Here is a 25,841-nt window from a genome sequence, read left to right as displayed (position 1 = left end):
CGTGACCAACACAGCAGTGGGCACTGTCGTTGAACAGTTTGTTGATGACTCATGGAGACCCCTCACCTTTTTCAGTCGACACCTGCGGCCATCTGAACTGAAGTACAGCACATTTGACAGGGAGCTACTCACCCTCTACCTGGCCGTCTGCCTCTTCTGCTACTTCCTTGAAGGGCATCCATTCATCATCTACACTGATCACAAGCTGCTTACTTTTGCTTTCTCAAAGTCCTCTGATTTGTGGTCTGCCCGGCAACAGAGACACTTATCCTACGTCTCTGAATTCACCACTGCTATCGGATACCTTTCAGGAAAGCACAATGTGGTCGCAGACACACTTTCCAGCCAGCAGTCAACACCATGTTGCAAGGCATCAACTACAATGATCTGGCTCAGGCACAAAACAGGACAACTCTCACACACAGCTTCAGAACTGCAATCACAGGGTTGTAGCTCCAAGACCTCCCACTTGACACCAATGACACTATGCTCATTTGCGACATTCCACTGGCCAACCCTGACCTCTCATTCCCACCCAATGGAGAACAGTCTTTGACATGATCCACAGTTTGACGCACCCCTCAATCCACACCACAGTGTGACTAAAGTCCACAAAATTCGTTTGGCACATGTGACAGATTATAGATATGTTTTAAAGGAGATAAATTGAGGTAGGTTTTTTTAGTGTAGGTCACATACAAACATTTCAAAACAGATCTCATTTAAGATACTGGAGCTCTGCTCAAGCTAGACAATCTGGCTCTGAGAACCTTTTCAAAAGCTTTGGAGAGTGCCCCAGAGAATTCACTAATGGATTGTTGTTTTGAAAAGCAACAGGTGAAAGAACTCGGAGGAGTAGGTTTGGAGCTGCAGGCTGTCTGGGAGTGCTGCTTGCTGTTGTAAGAGGGTCATGTGGTTTTGCAAGCAGAGAGAGAGAGGGAGATCAGTTCTGCAGTTTTACGGTCACCAGCAACAGCTGGGACTAGACAGGTCAAGCTGGCAAGCTTCTGGAAAAAACCCATTTGGAAGATGGGCTGTGAGTTCAGCCTAGTCAAGGCTATTGTGGTTCATACAAGAGGAAAGGACTGGTGCCTAATGTTTCACTTGAAATAAGAGAAACCAAAAGGAACTCTGTGGTGACCTGAAAGAAAGAGGTTATCATCTGGAAAACTCTGATGGGGCAAGTTTCTTCGGCAAGACACTGAAGCGGCTAATTAAAAGGAATCAGTTGTGGGTGACCAGTGAACAACAAATCTCTCTCTGAAAAATGAGTGATAACCATTTACCTTTCAAGCACCAAAGCCTGGTGAACTTCATAAATGTTAAATCCTGTGCACAATATAAGAATTGCCTGCAACCAGTAAACTTAGAGGAACGAGAAGTGAGATTGGACTGTGAATCAAAGAACTTTTCTGAACTTACACACACATTACATACACACACATTACATACACATGCGCTTAGAATTAGAAGGGGGTTAAATTAGATTAGTAAAGTTAAAGTGTGATCCTGTTTTAATGTTTAAAGAGAATTAAAAGCAACTTTTTAAAGTAACCATTTGTCTTGGTGAATATCTATTGCTGCTGGGTTTTGAGGTCCTCTGGGCTCGTAACACATGGCCTGAGTAAACAAGTCACTGAGTGGGCAAAAACCTGCCCATTGTGAGACAGCCAAGGTCCAGCGGCACACCAAGCACCAACTCCAACACTTCGACGACCCGACCTGCAGATTCCAACATGTCCATCTTGACATAATTGTACCCTGCCAGTCTCACGGGAGTTGTGCTACCTACTCACGGTGGTGGACAGGTTCTCTTGCTGGCCAGAGGCCATTCCCATTCCTGATGCCTCCACAAAGACATGCACCAGAGCCTTCCTCACCACCTGGATTTCCCGCTTCAGTGTTTGGGCAGATGTTACAACCAACTGGGGGTGCAATTCATCTCTGCCCTGTGGACAGAGATCTCCCGATTCCTGGGCACCCAACTGCATCGCACCACAGCTTAAAATCCCCAATCCAATGGGCTAGTCGCTTGTTTCCACCACCATCTCAAATCAGCGCTGATGACACGCCTTGAGAAGCCCAACTGAGTGGACGAACTGCCCTGGGTCCTCCTAGGGATTCGCACAGTGTCCAAGGACAACCTCGGGGCCTCCTCTGCCAAACTAGTCTATGAAGACACCATTGTAGTACCTGGCCAATTCATCCCTTTAGAAACTGAGCAAGATGCTAACTCCGCCATCATCCTCAAAAGGCTGCATGACAAACTGGGCTCCTTTGCACCACCCCTGCCGTCGCAACATAGTCACCCACCCTGCAGCAACCCCCTGGACTTGTCCCCTTGCAAGTATGTGTTCATGCGCAGAGGTGCACACAAGATTCCCCTTCAGTGACCATGAAGGTCCATACAGAACGCTTTGATGTTCACCCTTGATATTGGGGGAAAGGAAGAGTTATTCGCACTGGATCGGTTCAAACCAGCTCATCTGGACTTGTCCAAGCCAGTACAGGTCTCCCCATCAGTACATAGAAGGCGGCTGCCAAAACAGCACACCTCACGCCCGTCGCATACCAAAACTATCGGTGCCAGTTCTGGGGTGGGGGGGGGGGTTGTGTGGCGATGCACGTTTGTAGCGGCGAACCAGCTCTGCTTGCTACGCGCGGTTGGCGAGGCAGCTGCGGCAAGGATGGCATCACAGGACCGTCTCTTCTGGTCCAGACCAGAAGGTTGCTTACGACTTGCATCATCGGGATGCAAGCGCCAGGATATTAGTGGTGGGATCAAGGTCAGACTTAAAGGCTGTAGAGGGAAATTCAAAATAAAAAAGTTGTGATACTCAAGCTCACAGCCTGTTGTCTCAGTCCCTTCGCTGTGCTCACTAACAACCCGCAACTATGATATGCTTTTGCAAATTTGGCACCCATATGCCCAAATATTACGAGTTAATTTGCCATAGCCACTTTCATGTGGCCACAATATCTGACTGTAAAGCAGCCTATTGTAATCCTATGTGGCTGTCGGGTGGCCACTTGAAAGTGGCGAATCCGGCCAGGAGGTTTACCTATCTCCTGTAGGTATAATATCCAAACTCCTACCCCTCTCTCAGAACATTTAATATATAAGATACAATATAGCTGTATAAACATCGAAAAGGAAAAAAAAGAATATTTTAGGATTGCACAGAGAGATGTCGTCTGACACACAGATACTAAAAAACATTCTTCATTACAATTCAGAGGAGAATCTTGCAGGTCTTGAGGCATAAGCTGTTTTCAGGTGGAATCAAATGCCCGTGAAGGGACGTTCAGGTGGCAGCGCTGAAGGAGGTGTCCTGCCATCTGAAAGGTCTGAAGTGGGGAGAGAGGCCACAGAGCAAACGCCAGATGCTGAGTCTGGGCAGGGACCTGTACGTGCATATGCTGCTATTGTTGGTGGTGGTGAGGGAAGATCCCGACTTCCTGGCATGGGTGTCTCGGCTTGACAGGGGCAAGAAGTTGACCTCCGTCCATGTGTCCATGAGGAAACGTTGCCCTGAGTGCCGGTCCCATAGATAAAGGGGGCTGTCTCGGCAGCCAGCCATCTTAGCCATCAGCATTAGCATCAGCCAGCTCTGGTGTTTTCCAGATGGGAGCAAGGTGGACGTCAGTGGGCAGAACCCCATTTCTGAAGGTAGAAATACCACCGCTCTGAGTTCAAGTTTCCACTCCTGCTCCTCAGTAGAGTAGGAGAGAGACTAGTCGCTGGGTGTGACACAGCAACTAGGTCAATGAACACCCCGCCAAATTGCTTGGCGTGCCACAGGACATCCGCAAGGGCTGATAACCTACATGGGTCGCTGAAGTTGTTGTTTGCGAGAAGTAGGCAGATGTCGTCCAGCATCTATTAGAGAAATATCAGTTTGAACAGTAAGCAGGGCCTGTGACCATCCATTAATGCCAGAAAATTGTACATAAGAGCAGACGGCATGCAGTCGTCCAGGCCATCCATGTGGAGCAGCTGTGCCGCTCGTTCGCAGCAGGAAAGGCCGAAGGCACAGATAAGGAATGCCTTGATTGCCTCATTCCTGTTGGTGTCTGGTGGCTGATGTAAGAAGTCAATGATTCATCTGGAAGTCTCCTAGTCGAGTGAACTGACCACATGATAATATCTTGTGGCATCTACAATGATCTGCTTGACCTGCAACTGGGGCTCAGCCTGTTCGAACCAGACTATCAGCTGTGAGGTCCAAAAGGTCGGCAGCTTCAGCGAGAGTGTGTTCTGTGTGCTCGTGTTGTTCGCTGTGGGGTCCAAAATGCCATTTTGTACTGTCATGGTCACCCCTGTGGTCAGTGTGCTGAGTAGCAAATGAAAGAAAAAAACACACAGGTGTGAGTGAGTTGAACCAACCAACTCTCCAAGAGCTATCACCACCACTCTCATGATCCTTTTTGGCCCCTCCCACTGGAACCATTGTAATGTCAGCCCAGTGCAAGCCTGCACCTCCAGGGCCTGGTTCACTTGTGGATCAGTGCAGTTCACTACAGGCAATTAATAAAAAATCTTCAATTACAAACTTACAGAACAGAGACACCCATTACAAGAACAAAATAAAGATGTTATGAATTAGGTGAGAGATCACATAAAGTACTTGCTTGGTAATTAAAAGTAGAACTAGTCTCAAGAACAATTAATGCAATTAAAATGGATACTAATGTTGTTACTTATAAGCACAAGAAATAAATGAATTATTTTAAGAATTTTTATTCAAAACTATATAGCTCTGAATCTTTAGAAGACAAAAATAAAATAAATGCATAATAACAGATAGTTTTACCTAGATTAAGTTTGGAAGAGTGAACTGAACTGAATGCTCCTTTTATTCAGATAGAGGTGAGGAAACCTATGAGCTCATTACAGAGTAATAAGTCTCCAGGAGAGGATGGATTCCTTTTTGAATTTTATAAAGAATTTAAAAAATATATTAATTCCTATTTTTATGGACGTATTAGATCAAACTTTGGAAACCCATACTCTCCCCGAATCATTTTCAAAGGCATTCCTAAAAAAGATAGACACCCTTTAAAGCCTTCATCTTATAGACCAATTTCGTTATTAAATGTGGATAATAAAATTGTTGCAAAAATATTGGCAAATAGAATGACTAAACAGTTTCCTAAATTAATAAATATGGATCAGACAGGTTTTGTTAAAAAGAGACAGTCATCTGAAAATGTAGCCAATTTACTTAGTATAATTCACTTAGCACAAAAAGAGAAGAATTGAGAGTTGCAGGTGGCTTTAGATGCAGAAAAAGGTGTTTGATAGAGTGGAGTGGATTTTTTGTTTAAGGTGTTGGAAAAAATTGGATTGGATTGATTTTTGTAAACTGGATTTGTACATTGAATAATAATCCTAAAGTTAAAGTAGTGACTAATAGACAAATATCTGCACCGTTTCAATTGGCAAGGTCAAGTAGACAAGGATATCCTTTATCTCCAGCTTTGTCTATTTTATCTATAAAACCACTTGCTGAAGTAATGTGGAGTGATTTGGAAATTAAGGAATTTAGGGTAGATCAAGAAGACCATAAAATTAGTTTATTTGCAGATGATGTTTTAATATACTTGACTGAACCTAAGACATCTTTATGAAAATTATATGTTAAATTTGAAGAATATGGAACAGTTTTGGGTTTATAAAATAAATTAGGATAGAATGCTACAGCACAGAAAACAGGCCATTCAGCCCTTCTAGTCTGTGCCAACCATGGTTTAGCTAGTCCTAATAATCTACTCCCATTTCATGACCCTCCAGACCTCTCTCATCCATGTATCGATCCAATTCTTAAAATTCAAGACTGAGTCCACACCCACCACATCAGATGGCAGCTCATTCCACACTCCCACCACTCTCTGAGTGAATAAGTTCCCCCAAACATTTCCCCTTTCACTCTAAAGCCATGTCCTCTCGTATTTATCTCTCTTAATCTCAGTGGAAAGAGCCAGCTCACATTTACTCTGTCTATACCCTTCATAATTTTGTAAACTTCTATCAAATCTCCCCTCATTCTTCTTCATTCCAAGAAATAAAATCCAAACCTGTTTAATCTTTCCCTGTAACTCAACTCTTGAAGACCCGGCAACATCCTAGTAATCTTCTCTGCACTCTCTCAATCTTATTGCTATCTTTCCTGTAGCTAGGTGACCAGAACTGCACACAATATTCCAAATTTGCCATCACTAATTTCTTATACGGTTGCGGTCCTAAAAAAATTCACGTTGTGAAAAAGTGGGGTTGTGCTAAATCGGGGTTTCACTACTGTGTACAATATATACAAACCTCAATCATGGTAGCAACCCCACCATCCCACCTTACTCACGGCAGCACTCACCCCACCACCCCTCCGGTCGCAGAAGCACTCACTCCCACCTGCTTGCGCAGTACCCATTCCCCCTTCCACTGTTCGTGGCAGAACCCACTACCCTCTGCTCACGGCAGCACCCATTCCCCCTCCCATTCGCGGCAGCACTCACACCCCCCCTGTTCGCAGCAATACAGACACACACAACCCCCCCCCCATCAATGCAATGAATTCCCCACCAAGATAAACATTATTGTGCTTACCTTAATCAATTAGATGTGACACTTCTAAACATCTGCTGCCACACAGGGTGGCCATCCCTGCTGCTGCATCTTTTAAAATGGCCTCACTTAACATACTACCTCAAAGAATGGAACGTGGAGGGTAAGGGGACCAATAACTTATCGCATTGTATCCTAATTTCTGTTAAATCAGGACACATTAAATCGGGGTTCCACTGTGTAACTTCAACATAACATCACAACTCCTATACTCAATACTTTGATTTATAAAGGCCAAGATGCCAAAACCTTTCTTTACAACCCTGTCCACCTGCAACACCACCTTCACCCTGTATCCCCAGGTCTCTTTACTCCTCTGCACTCCTTAGTGCTCTACCATTTACAGTGTACATCCTTCAGTGATTTTCTCTTCCAAAATGCAATAGCTCACACTTATCTGTATTAAACTTCATAATTCATTTAGTGGCCTATTTTTCCAGTTGCTCTAGATCCCTCTGCAAGCTTTGAAAATCTTCCTCACAATCCACAATGCCTCCCATCACACTTGCTGATCCAATTTACCACGTTATCACCTAGGTCATTGATATAGACAACAAGCAACAATGGTCCCAACACAGATCCCTGAGGAACACCACTCGTCACAGGCCTCCAGTCTGAGAAGCAGCCATCCACTACCACTCTCTGTTTTCTCCCACACAGCCAATTTCAAATCCAGTTTACAACCCCTAAATGGATACGCAATGCCTTAATCTTCTGAACTAACCTCCCATGTGGGACCTTGTCAAAGGCCTTACTAAATTCCACGTAGTCAACATCCACAGTGTTTCCTTCATCTACCTTCTTGGTAACTTCTTTGAAAAACTCTACAAGATTTGTTAAACATAACCTACTGTGCACAAAGCCATACTGACTGTCCTTAATCAGCACATGGCTATCCAAATACTTATATATCCCATTTCTCAGAACTCTTTCCAATAATTTACCGACTACTGACATCAAGCTTATTGGCCTATAGTTACCTAGTTTACTTTTGGAGCCTTTCTTAAACAGCGGGAAATCATGAGCTTCCCTCAAATCCTCCAGCAACTCACCCATGGCTAAGGACATTTTGAATATACAGGTATCTGCCAGGGCTCCTGCAATTTCAACACTTCTCTCTGTCAAGGTCCCTGGAACATTGAGCTGCCAGTCCTGCCCTTCCTGCAGCCAAATCTCACTAATAGCAATAATGTCATAATCTCACGTGCAAATCCATGTCCTAAGATCATCTGCCATACCAACAATACTCCTCACATTGAAATGGATACATCTGAGATCATTTCTATCATGTACAAACCTCTGCTTTCTGACTTTACATACAGTCTTCACATGACCCTTACAGTCCTCCACCTAACTATCTGGTCTATCACTCTGGTTCCCCTCCCCCCGCAAATCTAGTTTAAACCCCCAGAGCAGCACCAGCAAACTTACCTGCAAGAATGCTAGTCCCCCTCCAGTTCAGATGGAAACTGTCCTGTCAGAACAGGTCCCACCTTCCCTGGAACAAACCCAACAAAAGTGAAATTATCTCATTAACAGAAGATGATTATACCCAATGTCAAAGAGATACCCTGTTAATTGGCCAAAAGTGTGTATTAAATATTTAGGCATTTGCGCAGATAACAATTTGAAAAATTCATATAAATTGAATTATTTATTATTACTTTAAAAGGTTAAGGAGGATTTTAAAAATGGATTAATTTAACAATAACTTTATTGAGAATATATTCATCTTAATTGTATTAAGATGAATATATTCCCAAGATTACAACATCTTTTTCAACATTACCTATTTTAATACTTCAACATTTTTTCCAAGAATTGAATAAATATGTAAGGAAATTCTTCTAGAAAGGAAAAAATTTCAAGAGTTTCGATAGAGAAGTTAACATGGAAATAGGAATTGGGAGGCTTACAGCTTCCTAATTTCAAAAATTATCATCAAGTATGTAATGGATCTGTGTAAATATGAATCCTTAATGTTAAAACTATATTTGACTGGATATGGTTTAATAAGTTAGTTTGGGTGGTTACAGGGGCACAAATACAACACATTAGCATTTTAAACACATATGGTTCTTTGAGATAGAAGACAGAAGCCAGTTTTTGATGAAAGTGGATGCTTATTGAAGTTAATCAAGAAGTTGAAAAGGATTGTATTATGTGCTGGAAACAATAGGTGTTAGTTCAGAAGCACCTGTATAAATACACGGTCATTTTAGTTCTGAGAAAGATAGACTTTTCAGAGACACAAGTGAACTTAAATGCTTTTAGTACATTTGTGTCAAAAGACCTTGTGAGCTTTAAAGACAGAAATGATGTGACATGAGAAATGCGCAGGAAATATATCCTTGAAATGAGAAAAAAAGTTCAGTTTGGAGAGTACAGAAGTCAAAACCTTGTGAAAGACAAGGTTGAACTACAATAATCAGAATAGGTGCTGTTGTGTGTTTCTCCTGGAAAAGGGGAATACAGAATAAGTGGCTTTTGAAATAAGGAAGACCACTTCACCATCTCTTTGGAAAAGAGGACAGATTTCTACTGGGTCATCTTCTATATGCCACTTCATTTAACCTTTGTCTGGGTATATTAATTAATCGTGGAAGAAAATACCTATTTCTTTTAACACTTGACTGGGTTTGTAAATTCATTGTGAAAGAATATAGCCACATTCGCTGTCTCTTTGAAGAAGGAAGATTCTTCATGTGGAAAACAGATTCCAAAATCTTCAGTAAAAAGAAGATTTGATCCAGGGAAGACAGGAATTGTATTTTCCTTTTCACAGGAAGTACATTGGTGGCTGAAAAGATGGTCACTTGTATTGAAAGAATATCTCTCAAAACTTCAAAAAAATTGTGTAAAGAGACCTGAAGATATGTTTTATAGTGTTTTATAATTATTTATAAATTGAGAATTTAAGATCTTCAAGCAAGTCTAAAATTATGCTGAAATTTTTAAAAATTGACTTTTCAGAGTGGGGCTTTAATTACACACATACATTTATGCATAAATTCTGAGTTAAGTTTAGAGAATAGTAAGAAATGCTATGTTATTAATAGTTTAATAAAAACTATTATTTTGAATTTACCATTGTCTGGTGAATTGTCCCTTTAGTCCCAAACAAAAAAATTAAAAGGGTTGTTAGTTCATAACAAGCTACACAAATAAGAACAGGAATGTGGGTATGACAACGGCTCTGTATACGCTTATCTTTGTGAGGTTTTTCAGTTGGTTGTTTTTCCAGACTCTTTTGAGTAGTCTTCCAAAGGCGCTATTTGCCTTGGCGAGTCTGTTGTCTATCTCGTTATCGATCCTTGCATCTGATGAAATGGTGCAGCCGAGATAGGTAAACTGGTTGACCGTTCTGAGTTTTGTGTGCCCGATGGAGATGTGGGGGGGGGCTGGTAGTCATGGTGGGGAGCTGGCTGATGGAGGACCTCAGTTTTCTTCAGGCTGACTTCCAGGCCAAACATTTTGGCAGTTTCCGCAAAGCAGGACGTCAAGCGCTGAAGAGCTGGCTCTGAATGGGCAACTAAAGCGGCATCGTCTGCAAAGAGTAGTTCACGGACAAGTTTCTCTTGTGTCTTGGTGTGAGCTTGCAGGCGCCTCAGATTGAAGAGACTGCCATCCGTGCGGTACCGGATGTAAACAGCGTCTTCATTGTTGGGGTCTTTCATGGCTTGGTTCAGCATCATGCTGAAGAAGATTGAAAAGAGGGTTGGTGCGAGAACACAGCCTTGCTTCACGCCATTGTTAATGGAGAAGGGTTCAGAGAGCTCATTGCTGTATCTGACCCGACCTTGTTGGTTTTCGTGCAGTTGGATAATCATGTTGAGGAACTTTGGGGGACATCCGATGCGCTCTAGTATTTTCCAAAGCCCTTTCCTGCTCACGGTGTCAAAGGCTTTGGTGAGTGTCAACACACTCCTGTTCGGCTCCGAATCATGGGTCCTCTACCGGCACCACCTACGGCTCCTAGAACGCTTCCACCAGCGTTGTCTCCGCTCCATCCTCAACATCCATTGGAGCGCTTTCATCCCTAACGTCGAAGTACTCGAGATGGCAGAGGTCGACAGCATCGAGTCCACGCTGCTGAAGATCCAGCTGCGCTGGATGGGTCACGTCTCCAGAATGGAGGACTATCGCCTTCCCAAGATCGTGTTATATGGCGAGCTCTCCACTGGCCACCGTGACAGAGGTGCACCAAAGAAAAGGTACAAGGACTGCCTAAAGAAATCTCTTGGTGCCTGCCACATTGACCACCGCCAGTGGGCTGATAACGCCTCAAACCGTGCATCTTGGCGCCTCACAGTTTGGCGGGCAGCAACCTCCTTTGAAGAAGACCGCAGAGCCCACCTCACTGACAAAAGGCAAAGGAGGAAAAACCCAACACCCAACTGCAACCAACCAATTTTCCCCTGCAGCCGCTGCAACCGTGTCTGCCTGTCCCGCATCGGACTTGTCAGCCACAAACGAGCCTGCAGCTGACGTGGACTTTTTACCCCCTCCATAAATCTTCGTCCGCGAAGCCAAGCCAAAGAAAAAAAAACACAAATAAGATATCTTACTTTTATTTGAAAGAAAAGAAAATTCAACATAGGTTAAAATAGAATTGAATAAAATAGGTGAGAGAAAAGCAGAAGAATTTATATATAAATGGGATGCAAAATTGATGGTTGGTGATAAATAAACACCATTGTTGAAGTATTTGATTAATATTTTGCATAAAATAAATTACAAAATTGGTGCAAGAGGACATTTATTGCCCAAAATGCCCTTGATTCAAAATTCTCTTACATCTTTTTCAAAAGATAATAAATTATTGGATATTTGATTTTGTTAGGGGATTATAAATGTTGAAAATTGTTATGGAACAATTGTTATTAATGTCATTTGAGCAATTGAGAAATCAATATGGAATACCTCAAAACATTTTTTTCTGTTATTTTCAATGAAGAGCAAATTTGAAGGATAGGCTAGGATGAACCATGTTGTTGTCGAATTTACTGAAGTAGAACTTGATAGGAGAGGAATTATTAAGAAGTTTACATCTATCATATACTCTTTATTACAAGTAGGAACTCCTAAGCATGGAGTTCATAAATCCAAACAGAGGTGGGAATTATTTTGAACGTTGTAATTAAAGAAAAAAGATGGACAGATATATGTAGAGATTGTATGACTAATACTATTGATGTAAGGTATAGATTAGTTCAGTATAATTTTTTTTACACAGAAGTTAAATCTTACATCACAGTAAGTGAATAGAATGAAATCAGATTTATCAGACCAATGCTTTAGGTGTGGTGAAGATGTAGGAACTTTTTTTGCATTCAACTTGGTCTTGTCCTAAGATAAGTCCTTCTTGGATGGACTTAGGGATTTTTTTAGAACAAGTTACAGGTGTCGTATTTCCGCAAAATCCAGATGTATATTGGCAAATGTTGAAGGAACAAAACCAAATTAAAATTATCAATATATCAATTGGAGTTTGTTAAAGTTGCATTAGTGGTGGCAAGGAAATGTACTGTAGTGACTTGGAAATAAGATATATGATTGGGCAAGATAGAATGCAGAAATTCAAAGTTGTATTCTTTGGAAAAGATTACATCTAGTTTGAGAAATAAATATCCTATATTTTCTCTAGGAAAGTTTGGAGCCCTTACTTGGATTATATAGGTTTAAAATTGTGAATTCTCCAGCCATGCTGTGGTGGTCTTGGTATTTAATTATGTTATCGTGGGTTATATCTCCTTTTTCTCTTTTTCTTTCTTTTTTTGCATAGATATGGGTGGGGGGGGATATGGGATTGGTATGGGTTGGGGGAGGTGTATATGTGTGTGAGTATGCGTGTGTGTGTGTGAGTACGCATGTGTGTGAGTATCATGGTATCTATATTTTAAAGAAAATATTTTTAAAAAAGAAATAAATATACTGTTTCTGCAAATTTGGCAGCCGTGTACCTAAATATTAGGTTTAAATTTGTAAAATTGTCCTTCCTATGCCTCTGGTCCTGCTAGATTCTCCTGTGAATTGAATTAATGAATTTTCTTAATGTGTATTAGATGACATCCCTATGTTCAATCCTGAAAGTTTCTTTTTCTTTCTCTTCTTCTATTTTATATGACTATATTGTACTTTTTATATTGGTTATTTTGAGGGAGGGGAGTAAATAACATCATGTGTAATTTTTAGTTTGTTTTATTTTTGGAACGTGTATTATATAAATGATTGATTACTACATATATGGAAAATTTTTAAAAATATACTCAACGAAAAAATAATGAAGAATGTGATTGAAACCTGACTGACTAAACTGAAAAGACGGGTGGGATTGGCTAAGTTGCGGAGCTGTTCTGTTGATGGGGTAACAACCACTCTTCTGAAGATTCAATATATAACTTGAAAAAGAGCCAAACTTCTCCAGAATAGATAGATTTGAGGGAGTGCTTCTCTGCAAGTCTGTTATAAACAACAGCATGTCATCAGCATACAATAAAACTTTCTTTTCAAGTCCATTTCAGACTTGATAGGTAGGGGAAGACTGTAACATAATTGATAGTGATTCGATTGCAATGGCAAAAATAAGAGGAGGTAGATGGCACCCTTGTCAGGTACCATGATCCAATGCAAAATAGTCAGAGTGAATATTGTTTGTGTGAAAAGATGTTTGTGGTACAGTGTAGAGAAAGCAAATTCAGGAGATATATGTTACCAAATTCAAATTTCTTTAATACTGCAAAAAGATATTTCCACTCTACCCTATCAAAGGCTTTTTTCTGCATCAAGCAAAATTACAACTTCTGGAGTTGGGGGTTTAGAGAAAATGATGTTGAAGAGTGTGGAATGTTAAACAAGTAATGCCGTTTTATGAAATCATTCTGCACTTTATATATGATCTTTAGTAACACTCCTAGTCAAGATGCTATGATCTTGACTAACACTTTGACATCAGCATTAAGAAGAGATAGCAGCCGCTTTTCTGCTGTGGCGGCGTGCGAGCTCGGTGCCTGATCGCCTTGTCCTGACTCACCGCTGTTTGCTCATTTTCGAAGTTCCAACCGAAAAAGTCGACGGATAAGTCGGTCAGGAAGTCCCCATGGCATTTAAAGATGCTGGCAAAGCACCTGTAGAACAGGAGGTTGCAATCCATAGTATCAGAATTACATTGACCAGCCGGAATGTAAAATCACTTGAGAAGGTTTGTGCTGATCTAATTTGTGGTGCCAAAGAAAAGAACCTCAAAGTCAAGGGACCTGTTCGAATACCCACCAAGACTTTGCGTATTACAACGAGAAAAACTCCTTGTGGCGAAGGTTCGAAAACCTGGGATTGTTTCCAAATGCGGATCCATAAACGCCTGATTGATTTGCACAGTCCATCTGAGATTGTGAAACAGATCACCTCCATCAGTATTGAACCTGGTGTTGAAGTAGAGGTTACTATAGCTGATGCTTAAATGTCCACAGAAATGCAATAAAAAATCATAAAGTAAAAAAAAAGAGATAGCAGCCTATAGGAGCTGCATGATGTGGGATCCTTTTCTTTCCTCAGGAGGAAAATTATTGATACTTGGGTTAAAGTAGTTGGTAAAACTCTTCACTCCAGTGCTTCAATAAACACTGATAATAATAATAGGGCTAGTTTATCATTAAATGTTTTATGAAATTCCATTGGAAATCCATCAGAAAATGCATTGCTTTAATTGACAGTTCAATCTCATCCAAAGTGAGTGAGGCATCCAGTTCCTTAACCTGGTTGGGGATCAATGACCGGAGTTGTATAATTGTTAAAAAAACTGGTTCATTTTACTGTCATCAGAAGTGTATTCCGATTTGTAGAGTGTCAAGCAGAAAGATATTAAGGCAGCATTGATTTCCATGGGATCAGATGTTCTGTTATTGCAGGGGGCTCTAATTTTGGGATCAGCCTTGATTCAGCCTGATGTTTCAGTTGGTGGGCCAATAGGCAGCTTGCCATTTCCCCCGTGTTCATCATGTGAACCACGAATTTGCATTATTTTCCGCTCAGCTTGTGTAGTTGCCAGAAGGTCAAATTCCACTGTAAATCAAATATTGCTTGTATAATTCTGGGGATCGACAAACTGCTTAGTGTTGTTCCATTTCACTAAGAGCAATGTTAGTGCATTGATTCTGGCAGGGATTTCTTATTTAATGAAGCGGAGTATGAAATTATTTGACCCCTCAATTAACTCTTTAGTAGTGAATAGGCGGTTGACTGTTTTTGATTATGAGCGAGGAAATCACTGCTAAAGTCTGATAAATGTTCACAACATTTTTTTCTGTAATAAGAAGAGCATTAAATCTTCAGTGCAGAGGGTTAATGGATGATTGGGTAGTTGAAGGTCTAATAATAATGGTGCATGATCAGAAATCTGAATACTAGAATAATCCAAGAAAACTACAAATGGATTGAGAATCATCTAAAAAGGAACAGTCTATCCTAGAATAGGGGAAACAATGAAAACTTTATGTTGAGGGATTGCTAAATCTCCAAGGATTAATCAGGCTGTTTTGTAGCACAAAGATGGAGAATGACCTGGCCATGGCAGATCAGGAAGTGCTGCGGGGATTAGATGGGGTTAAAACCGATCCGTATACAATTTAAATCCCCCCTAAAAATTACCAAGTGGTTATCTAATTATGGAAGCCTACTTAATCGTGTGTTGGCAAATGTGATGTCATCGAAGTTGGGTGCATAGACATTGACCAATATCACCTGTTTCTGCAAAAGTTTACCTGCTACTCTATCTACCAGTTTTGCCTGCTATCATATTAGATGGTACAAATTGGATATTTTTATTTTTTGGAAATTTACCCCTCATGATTTAGAGTTGAAATTGGAATGAAAAACCTTACTTACCCATGGGCCTCGTAGCCTTAAATGGTCTTTATTCCAAAGGTGAGTCTCCTGAAAAAAAATACTATATCAGGTTTTATATCAGTTCAGATGGAAGAAAACTTTTGATAGGGTTTCCCATTCCTCTGACATTCCAACTGAGAAATCTGACAGGCGTCCTCATGCCAGATTGTGCAGATTCATCAGATTATTTAGATTTTGTGGACTGTAACATCCTAATTGAGTGTTAAGTGCCAAGATCCCTCTCCAACCTGCCCCACCCAACATACACAAACAAAACTGCATACACACCTACATACTTACTACACTCATCTCCACATTAAGATTAAGCCATGGAGATAACACTTTGCATCCACGTGGTCCAAAAGTCCTTGCCCCCAAATGTCAAGGACTCAGAGAGTGACCTTAAGTAGAAAAGAAACATAACTATCCCTCCTGCAAACTTTGATTTAGAGGCATATTGCAAGGCATTCTCAATCAGTTCTATGTCATTCAGCCCAAAAAATCTGCATATAAATTTAACAGTAGTAATGCCGTATTGTACAAGTTTTGGAATTCTACCTTAACGATCTAAACAAGTTCGGTAACTGCAGATTAAAATAGAATGCCCAACAAGTCGCAGCACCCCATTGCACTCGTGATTTAATCAGTTATTTCAACGTCTTGACATATACTCTTGTTTCTTTATCCAAGAGGAACTCCTTTGCCTCATCACTGTAAGTGGTCCATAGTCGGGCTGTGTAGATTAACCCATATCAGACGCTCTTCAGGATATGCATTTTTACAGTCTGTAGCTCCGCCTTAAGGGCAGCCATTGATTCTCTAATGTGTATTCTTATTTCTGTTTTAATAGTCTCTATAATTTCTTTATGAATTATTTGAAGTCAGTAACCTGGTTTTTCTGGTCTGAAAGTGGGCTGCCAGAGGAGACAGGATCAGACGAGGCTCAGGCTTCAGTCTGCAGGTTAGGCATTTGGGGCTGCTGCATGCAGTCTCTACTTTTAGCATTCCTTTTAGGCAATTCTACACTTCAAAATCCACCCATGTTGCTTCAAAGCATTGACAACTATGATCAAATGGTAGGACAGTACCTGAATTGCTATTAAATAATACTTTAATACAATTTGCAGGTGCTATGTTGGTTGTGATATACTCCATTAGCTTCTCTCAAGCGCTGCTCATCCCCAGGACCATAAATAACCTAGAATAAAATCTGGAATGTCCACTTTATTCACGTAAATTATTTAATTACAAATTTAAAGTGGAAGTTACAAATTGAGGAAAATATTACGGTGCTTCAACTTATTTCTAAAATATGTTTAAGATGTGGACAAGAAATTGGTACATTTCTGCATTCAATTTGGCAGTATTCCACAGTCAAACCTTTTTGGTTTGAAATAAGTAATTTATTGGAATGAATAACAGGGTAAAATTCCCACAGGATCCAATGCTATTTTTACTGGGAGATATTAGAAGGGTTAAACCTAAATTAAAACTGATTATGTATCAAGTAAAATTTGTTTAAATTTCTTTGGCAATAGCTAGAAAATGTATTGCTACAACTTGGAAATCTGATATCGATTTGGGAATAGATAGATGGTATGCAGAAGTTAGGTGTTGTATACTACTTGAGAAAATTACTTACAATTTAAGAATACCATACATTTTGGAAAATATGGTGCCCATATTTGCAAAATGTGTGTATTAATATTTAAATAAATCTCAAACATTCCCTTTCTCTAAGAGGTCTCCAAAAGATATTGAAAAGTGAAATACTCCTGTTGTGGTCATCTTATCCTGTTCTTTTTTCTTGCATTTGTAGGGAGTTGGAGGGAGGAGGGAAAAGAGAAGGATAATAGAGGGTTTCTTTTACACACACACACCAACACACACCTAAATTTGAAATACTGTAATTTTTTATTTTGTGGTTTTAAATTTTAAATAAAGTTTATAAAAACATTTCTAAAATATTCCATTACGCATGTGTTGTTGGTTTAAATTACAAAATTTCACTTCCACAGTTGTGATACAAAACATTATTTACATGTTAAGTGTTATTATACCCAAAAAGAAATTAAATTTATGTACAACATAGCACTTAAATGAAATGCCAATCACATGCCAACTAATAGTACCTGGTTACAGTCAGAAGCCAAACACAGTAGATTGGAAAACTAACCACTACGTATCGCGAGTGTCATTTTTTATATCTCTCCTTAGAAAAATACATTTCCATTGTGTTGCGAGTGAGGAAACAGGTTTGTTAAGTCTCAAAGGCAAGGTCTCTGGACACACAGTTTTGATGGGAAAGGATTTTATTTACAGAAGGCAAGTGTGGGAAATGGTAAGAGATGCAAATCACACACACACACACACACACACACACACACACACACACACACACACACTGGAACATACAATGATCAAGGAAAAAAAATCACTACAATACCCCACCACCCCTTGACTCAGTGCAGACATGGCTCTATGCTGCAAGGGACGCTAATTAAATGCTCCAACCCTTTTAACAGGGCACATCTTACCAACAGTTTCTCCAGCACCCTTCCACACTTCTAGGCCTGGAGTGAAGCACAGTGGACCCAAGCCAGCAAAGAGAGAAAACAAAAAAAAACACATGGCACCTTTATAGTGCTGTAGGGTCCAGCCCAGATAATTTGCAAGGGACCAATGGCTTGATGCCCAAGGCCAAGTACAGGCAGGCTGGAGGATACCCAAGACCAAGTACAGGCAGGCTGGAGAGTACAGTCCAGGTGTGCACTAATGGGTGGGGTGGAACCAACCCTTGATTGGCACGTAGGGGAGGACGTGCTGTCGCATGACAGCCACAACCCTTCGTAATACACATGGTGGTTAATTACAGCTTCATTCTAAACTTTGAATTGGAATATCAATGCAAATATGAAAATTAAATCAGGTACAAATTGTAACTTTTGGGAATTTGCATTCATTTTACCCTATGATTATTAGGGTTCTGCCCTGACTACTAATACAATTATAGCAATACAGATAAAATAAAGATGTGAAGTGCATATTTTGATTAATTTTAAAGACACACTTTTCATTAAATTTGCTGTGTAAAGTTAATACGGTAGCAAATATCAGATACATTTACTGTATTATATTCATAACTTTAATGATGAATTAATGGATTACTTAAAGATTCTGTTGTAATTAACAATTAGTTTCAAAAACTTTAAAAGCAATATGCACACAAAACCTTACAAAATAACAAATTAGATCAATTGTTAGATATTCTATAATGGTGATAATGTAATTAGCTAGGACATTAGGTAAATCTCCAGCTCCTTAAATACTTGCTCTTTTAATGTTTGAATGGGCAAACAGGATGTCAGTTTAACTTTACCCTTGAAATCCTGCTCAGTACAATTTCCTTCAGTCATCCATGATTATATACTCAAAAATAATAATGTTTCGAAAAACTTGCTGCTTTCCATCCCAAACTGGTCAATACAAATTGAAAATCCGATTTATTTGTTTGTTAGATATGAATGTCCACTTGAAAATTGTCATGACAAGTGATCAGCCTGAATGTAAACCATTTGTCTCTTACCAATGCTGCCTGACCTGTGTAGTTCAGTATTTCCCGTTTTAATCCAGCATCAGGATCATTATTATTAGAATAAGGTTTCAACAGTTTTGGTCCAAACATAAAAGTAGCAATCTTATAGTGAAATATGATTGGTGAACATTTAACGTTACTGGTAATTGAAGAATATTGAATAATTTAGTAGTATATGAAAATCTAATGTATTCTTCGCACAATACGCAAAGCATCAATATTGAACTGCAGTATAAAATCGAGTTTCAAAGGGAATTATTTTTCACAATCTATTTTGAATATAAAGGAATCCACAATAAAATCAGTATATTTTAATGCTTTGTTCATTGAACTCTCTTGCTTATCCTGGGCTTAGAAAATCTTGCTTGTGAAGGCTGAGTTCAGAAAATGGAAACTCTAAAATATTCCATTAATAACATTTAACAGGTATATTTGCAATGCAAAATTCCACAATCATTGGTGCATATTGTAGCCTCACAGATCTGCACTAGTGGAGTGAAACACAGAAGTCTGCAGATGCTTTGATTGTAATGAAAATATCCTTGAAGAAGGGCTCAGACCCAAAACATCAGTTATACATTTTTACCTCCTGTGGATGCTGTGAGGCCTGTGTTTTTACAAAGCATTTGGTGAAAATTGGATGTCTTATATATTTTGTTTTTCATTTACCTGTTTCCGATGGCCAAGTGAGAAACTGAAGCAGAGGTAAGTCTATTACTTGTTACACAATAATATTCAAATGTTTTATACACTGAGTAATACTGTAAAACCCCTGGTATGCAGCAGCTAAGGGAATTGATAGATGTCGGATTTGTGGTTGCTTGAGATTGGGTGTTGCATGATTAGTGAACTAATGATGAGATGTGCCAATTTTTAAACTTTCTTATTTCTTTTCTATTTATTTTTCATGATTTTTTTATTGCTGGCTGCTTGAGGCAGCCGGTTGCTTGAATTCCGGATAACAGGGGTTTTACTGTATTTATATTTATAATTAATTTTATTTTATGATCAGCCTTTAAAATATATGATTCAAACAGTTGGGCACTCTCCAACTAGATGGAATTAACATCAACTTCTCTGATTTCCATTAGGCTCCTCCACTGTCTCTCTCTTTCTTTCTCTGACTGCTTTCCTCTAGATCCCCACCCCCCTTCCCTCTCCATTCAGAGAGCTATTTCCTACACTCTATCACTTCCTAGCTTTTCTCTCTTCTGCCCTCCCACCTGTATGACTTCTTTTCCTGTGGGTCTGTTCTCTTCCCCCAGCCCCTCCCCCACTATTTTATTCAGGCACCTGCCTGCTTTTTGCACATTCCTTGACAAAGGGACCAGGCTTGAAAAGTTGGTTACATAACTTGGCTACATAAAGAACACTGTGTGACCTGCTGAGTTTCTTCAGCACTTTTCTGCATTGAACGTAGGTTGCAACTCTTTTTTAAGCAGGTGTGTTATTAATTGAGGTCTTGAAGTCTGGTTTGACCAGAGTAGGATCTAATTTGTATTCCACTAGCTTGTTTAATGTAACTCTGAAAATGTTGCCTGTGAAAACTTAGTTCCGAAAACTGTCAAATACAATCTTGCAAATGATAGTTTGTTTTATTGATTATTGTTCTACAGGAGTGGTTTTCAAACTTTTTCTTTTCACTTACATATCATGCCATCGGTGCTCTGTGATTAGTAAAGGATTGCTTAAGGTGGTATGTGAGTGGAAAGAGAAGGTTGGGAACTGTTCTAGACCCAAATGTTACTGAAATATTTTGCTTGAGAAAAATTGTAATTGGCCCATTTCCTTTGGAGTTATGAAACCGTGCACATAGCAAGTCAATTAGGTACGGTTAAAATAATGGTTTTCAAACCTTTTTTCTTTCCACTCACATACCACCTTAAGTGATTTCTTACTAATCACAGAACACCTATGGCATAGATTACTTAAGGTGGTATGTGATGTCCCGCTCACCCAGTGAAAGTGCATGCATAATACATCGCCTCTCCTTTCTCGGTGTAGTGATTGCCACATGGCTGCTGTCTGGCTTGCCACACAAGAGGTCACTGCCAATGACCTCTCCTACATTACTCCGTCCGTAGCTACACCTCCTCATCGACGTCCCCCGTTTACACTGAGTTTGCTACATCATAGCGTGACCAAGTGTCCGGCAGTATAACTGGATGGGTAGGCTGTGCTCATTAGCCTTGGTTGGCAGCCAACCTAAGAGAAGGAAAACTCTTGATTTCAAACCCAGGCAGGTGGGGCTCATTAGCCTCATCAGGCCATCATCTAGGAGGACACTCCAATGTAACACCTACAACCCAAGGATCTGGCTGTCACCATCCCAGCGTGCTGGGCTATGGCAGATAAACCTGGGTGTAAAGGGTGGGGCCAGTACTGTGCACACTGCAGTCCACCTAAAATATCCATTTGAGCAGGCTGAAAGGACAAGCCCACGTCTACGATCCTTTCTAAATCTTCGTCCACGAAGCAAAGATGATGTGAGTGTAAAGAAGAAGTTTGAAAACCACTGTTTGACAGTAATTGGTTCTGTTTATTGTCAGGTCTACTGAAACTCCTAGGTTTTTTGTAAACCTAGCAACTATTTCAGCAAACATCCATGCCTAACATGGCCACTTTTTCTCCAAATGTGTCATGCAATGATAATTTTGCCATTTGTCCATCCACACACTAATTTTGTCAGTCCATTTTGTAATTAACTCTGGAACTAAATTACATTATATCATCTATTTGAACATGATTTGAAAATTTCCCCATTTCTCTGTGAGTTTGTAATAGTGAGAAACAGGTGACCCAACATTTATCCCTATTGGGACACCTGCTTCTTGCCATGCCCACTCCTACATATCTTGGTAATCCAAGATCTTGGAGAATGTTTCTCCTTCGAACATCTATTCTCAAATTATATTCTCAGGCTTTATTTCTTTGCATTTAATCAGCAATGTTTTGATAGCAACTTATAACTTGCTGTGTAGGATTCCGCATTACCATGCCTCTTCCTTCATGTACTTGGAAAAAAATCAAAAGTTTGGAATAATATTTTACCTTTACAAATCTATGCTATCTCTTGCTCTCTTGGTTATTATATTGTGCAAGTCATTCTTAAGTTGACTCTGAAAATTTTCAATGAAATTCAGAACAGAAATATCTACTTCTGGTTTTTGATCTTGCCAATTACCAGAATCCAGCTCCATGAACCTTTGTTATAACGTATCCGGGTACAATGAAAAGATAATAACTCCATTTTGAAGGACTACTGTTAAAACATGGTTATGTTTTATGTGAAGGTATCCATAACAAAATTCTCAATCTGATCACTTGTATGAACAAATCTCCAACTTTAACACCGATACAGTCATGTCATCAGAAACAAAGAATCAAATTTAAATAATATAACAGGGCAATTACATTATATATGCAGTATGTTTGCAATGGTTTTGGTAAATAACTGATTCTGGATGATTCTCAAAACTAATTAAAAATCCCTTCCTTCCCTTCATTGTAATCATTAGGCAAGTTGACTCTTATCTCACCAAAACATGCATTTAAATAAAATACCAAGCTATTTACCATATCAACCCTGCATTAATACGTGCATATTTTTACTAGTGCATCCCCTCATGCTATATAAAATAAAAATGACAATAATTTATTTTGTTTATACACATTGCTCATGGTAAGTCGAATGAATATAGAATTCTTCAAGTTGGTTCAGATAAAATAATTTTAAGAGTATAATTTATGCAGAAGTGTATCCCTAAGTTTTTCATTTTTCCTTAAAATGTTTGCAGGTTCCTTGTCATTAAAAGCAAATTCATGCTCCATTATGGATTTTGTTTCATGTTAACATTCTGAGCATTTTGTGATTCCACTGTCTTGTCCAGCTCCAAAAAGTCATCTTCTGAAACTAAACTGTGAATACTGCCATGTTTATTTTGTGAAAATAACCTTCTTTTGACTTCTGCTGTGGAATCTAAGAGATCAAATGAATCACTGGAAAGTAATGAGTCATCACTAATTATACTGGAGGGACGACCCGTGCTTTGTTTCTCACTTGCTAAGATGAGGTCCTTCAAAGAATCAGAAAGTTTGAGTGATGAACGATCATCAGGCAGATCTAGACTGATGGAAAACTTTCCATTTCGTTTTAGAATTCCCTTTTTCCTATATACAACATCTCCTGAGGTGAACACTCCTGACTGTTTTTGACTTGATTTTAAAAGAATGACAGATCCATCCTTGTCCATAGATTCACCTCGTTCTGGAGAAGAAGAATAGCCAGATTCTCTTTGGTTTGACTTCTTTAGGATCCCCTTTACTGGCATACTACTATAGATTTCAGTTGGCACAGTGTATACTTTGTAAAAGGTGTTTGCAGGTTCTTCAACAGTTGTTTTGGTTTCAATCAATTGAGATTTTATATCTGTGTCTGTAGTTGAAAGGTCACTATCAAAGCTGGTCCTAGTTTTTAAAATTCCCTTCGGCTTTTTCTTTGTATCTTTGGAAGTTTTTTGCAATTCTGAATTATATTGTGGATGTGTGATATCATTTTCTTTTTTTGACTTCTTTAAACAAGCCTCTTGCCTAATTTTTGCCTTGGGTGATATAAGCACAGATTTTTCCACCCCTTGGATAGCCTCAGTTTTCTTCTTCCCTTGATTTGAGTATGCAGCTCTGTTTTGCCAGTCAATGTAACACACCATTAGGGGTGAGTGACATTCATTTACTGAAACACAGTCACAAATTGGAGCATCATAACCCCAGTTGACCCAACAATGGCTTGCAATATCTTCAATTGTTGCACGTTTCCCTGGATTCACTGACAACATCCAATCAATTAGGCTGTGAGCACCTATTGATGAAAATATGCCGACATATAATCATCCAGTAAAGGACTTTCTTATACTTATATATATAAAATATTTTTTTTAAATTTCAGGTATTGTTCTATAAAAATATCAAAATTTATCACCATTTTTCCTATCAATCCATTATCCAATCAAGAAATCTTACTTTAGTCACTTGAGAGAATGTACTGCAGACATATGTTTTAAGGGAAGGGAAACACAATGGAAATTTATTGAAGTTTCCTTATCTTGCTTTAAATCTTTCCCTTCCTATTGATTTATTTCTCCATCCAATTGTCACCTCCTGTAAAATTTATTAATCACAGAGAAGAATCTATACAAAAACCAATTAAATCAATTTGCACATAACTCTGTTCCATTAGTAAATTTGGCAGCATGGTAAAAAATAGCATAATAAATTCTGCTGCAGTAATTAAAACAACTGATCTCCAGGGCTTTTTATATTTGGCTGCTATGAAATAATTAAATTTCAACTTGGATCAGTATCTACTTCCACGTCAGAGGGTTACGAGTTCAAGCTTCAATCCAAGCCTTGAGCAATCAGCCTGGGGTGCTAAGTTCAGAAAAAAAATTTTAAACCAAGATCACAACTGCTAATTCAAACCAAAGTTAAAAATCCATGGTGTTTTTCAACCATAATGAAATTATACTGGACAATGAAGATTTTGCTTCTTGAACTCTTTTGGGTGCATTTTATGGATTTTGGTCTGCTGATCACGAACATCACATTAAAATTTCCCATCCCTTCCTATTTTTTAGATATAACTTATTTTTGTGATTTCCTATCATATTTTAAGTCTAATTCACAAAGCAAACTGTTTTGGTCGGTCCATGCATGCCTGAGCATGCACTCAGTGGTGGTGCTATGAAAATGTTCTCAAAGGACTGGGCATGCTTAGGATAGATGCAGACAGGCTAGAAAAGCAGTTCACAAACAGATGCTGTGGTTTCTATTGACGTAGATTGAACGCATGTTGATGCGCATGTTCTACAGGCAGTAACATAATGAGTGTACTTAACAATAGCATTTATTGTCTTAAGGAAGATTAAATACAGCAAAAAAAGTCAATCATGCAACAGCTGCAAAACATTCTGATACAATTTGTGGTGAGTATACACTTAATACTAAATTAAATAAAAGATAATTTAATGTTTCTCCAACTTCCTTCGTGATACAGCATATCTGAAATTATGTTTGCGTTCAGCTTGAAGTTGTCCTTCATTCATCCCAATTTTTTTTCAGGAGGCAAATCAATGCCATAGGTGCTCAGTGGTTAGTAAGAGATTACTTAAGGTGGTATGGGGGGGGGGGGGGCAAAAGGTTGGGAACCACTGTTATAATTCTAATCAGTTGCCTGAAAGCATACAGCTTCAACAATGCTCAAAAAGCTCAATATATTCTGTCCACTACTCTGAATATTTACTCCCTCTATACCTGCACACTGTGGCTCTAGTATGAATAATATGCAAAATGCACTGCAACTTTTCTTTAACAGCACTTCCCAAACTCGACCTCCACTTTTAAGAAGGATGAGGGCAGCATACACATGGAAAAACCATCATTTGGATTCCTCTCCATCACATACCCCTCTAACCTCAAACTATATCTCTAGACCATTATTATCTCGGGATCTAAATCTGGGAATATTTTTATCAACCAATGCTGTTCAAGTATATTCAGCAGAAGCACTGCAGTGGTACAAGGTGATCATAATTATGACACAATTAGGATTGGACATTGTAAGGTAAAACATCATGAGATGGGAATGTGTAAGGAGTTACCCTGGGCAGGGCTGTAACAAGATGTGAATGCATCCTTGTACTTACAAGATAAGAGAGACATTGATGGATTGAGAGGCAGGAAGCT

General features: G+C 39.3%; 3 protein-coding genes across 4 annotated transcripts in view; 2 read left to right on the top strand and 1 right to left on the bottom strand.

Moving 5' to 3' along the window:
* The window catches only part of LOC138763284 (interactor of HORMAD1 protein 1), a 259,345-nt gene that overhangs the window by 70,697 nt on the left and 162,807 nt on the right, over nt 1-25,841 (top strand). The gene's annotated exons all lie outside the window — the stretch shown is intronic.
* LOC138762663 (small ribosomal subunit protein uS10-like) lies at nt 13,605-14,124 on the top strand. Its single transcript, XM_069936266.1, has one exon. The coding sequence runs from the start codon at nt 13,722-13,724 to the stop codon at nt 14,079-14,081; it is 360 nt and encodes a 119-aa protein (XP_069792367.1). The 5' UTR covers nt 13,605-13,721; the 3' UTR covers nt 14,082-14,124.
* LOC138763282 (NUAK family SNF1-like kinase 1) overlaps nt 22,361-25,841 on the bottom strand; it is a 32,094-nt gene continuing 28,613 nt past the window's right edge. For both annotated transcript variants that reach the window (XM_069937156.1, XM_069937155.1), the window contains exon 7: nt 22,361-23,958. In XM_069937156.1, the coding sequence (XP_069793257.1) occupies nt 22,931-23,958 (1,028 nt within the window). In that variant the 3' untranslated portion in view covers nt 22,361-22,930. The remainder of the gene's footprint in view (nt 23,959-25,841) is intronic.

Source organism: Narcine bancroftii, chromosome 5 (assembly GCF_036971445.1).
Source record: "Narcine bancroftii isolate sNarBan1 chromosome 5, sNarBan1.hap1, whole genome shotgun sequence".
NCBI lineage: Eukaryota > Metazoa > Chordata > Chondrichthyes > Torpediniformes > Narcinidae > Narcine > Narcine bancroftii.
Note: the sequence above shows the minus strand (reverse complement) of the source record. Positions and strands in the feature narration are given on the sequence as shown.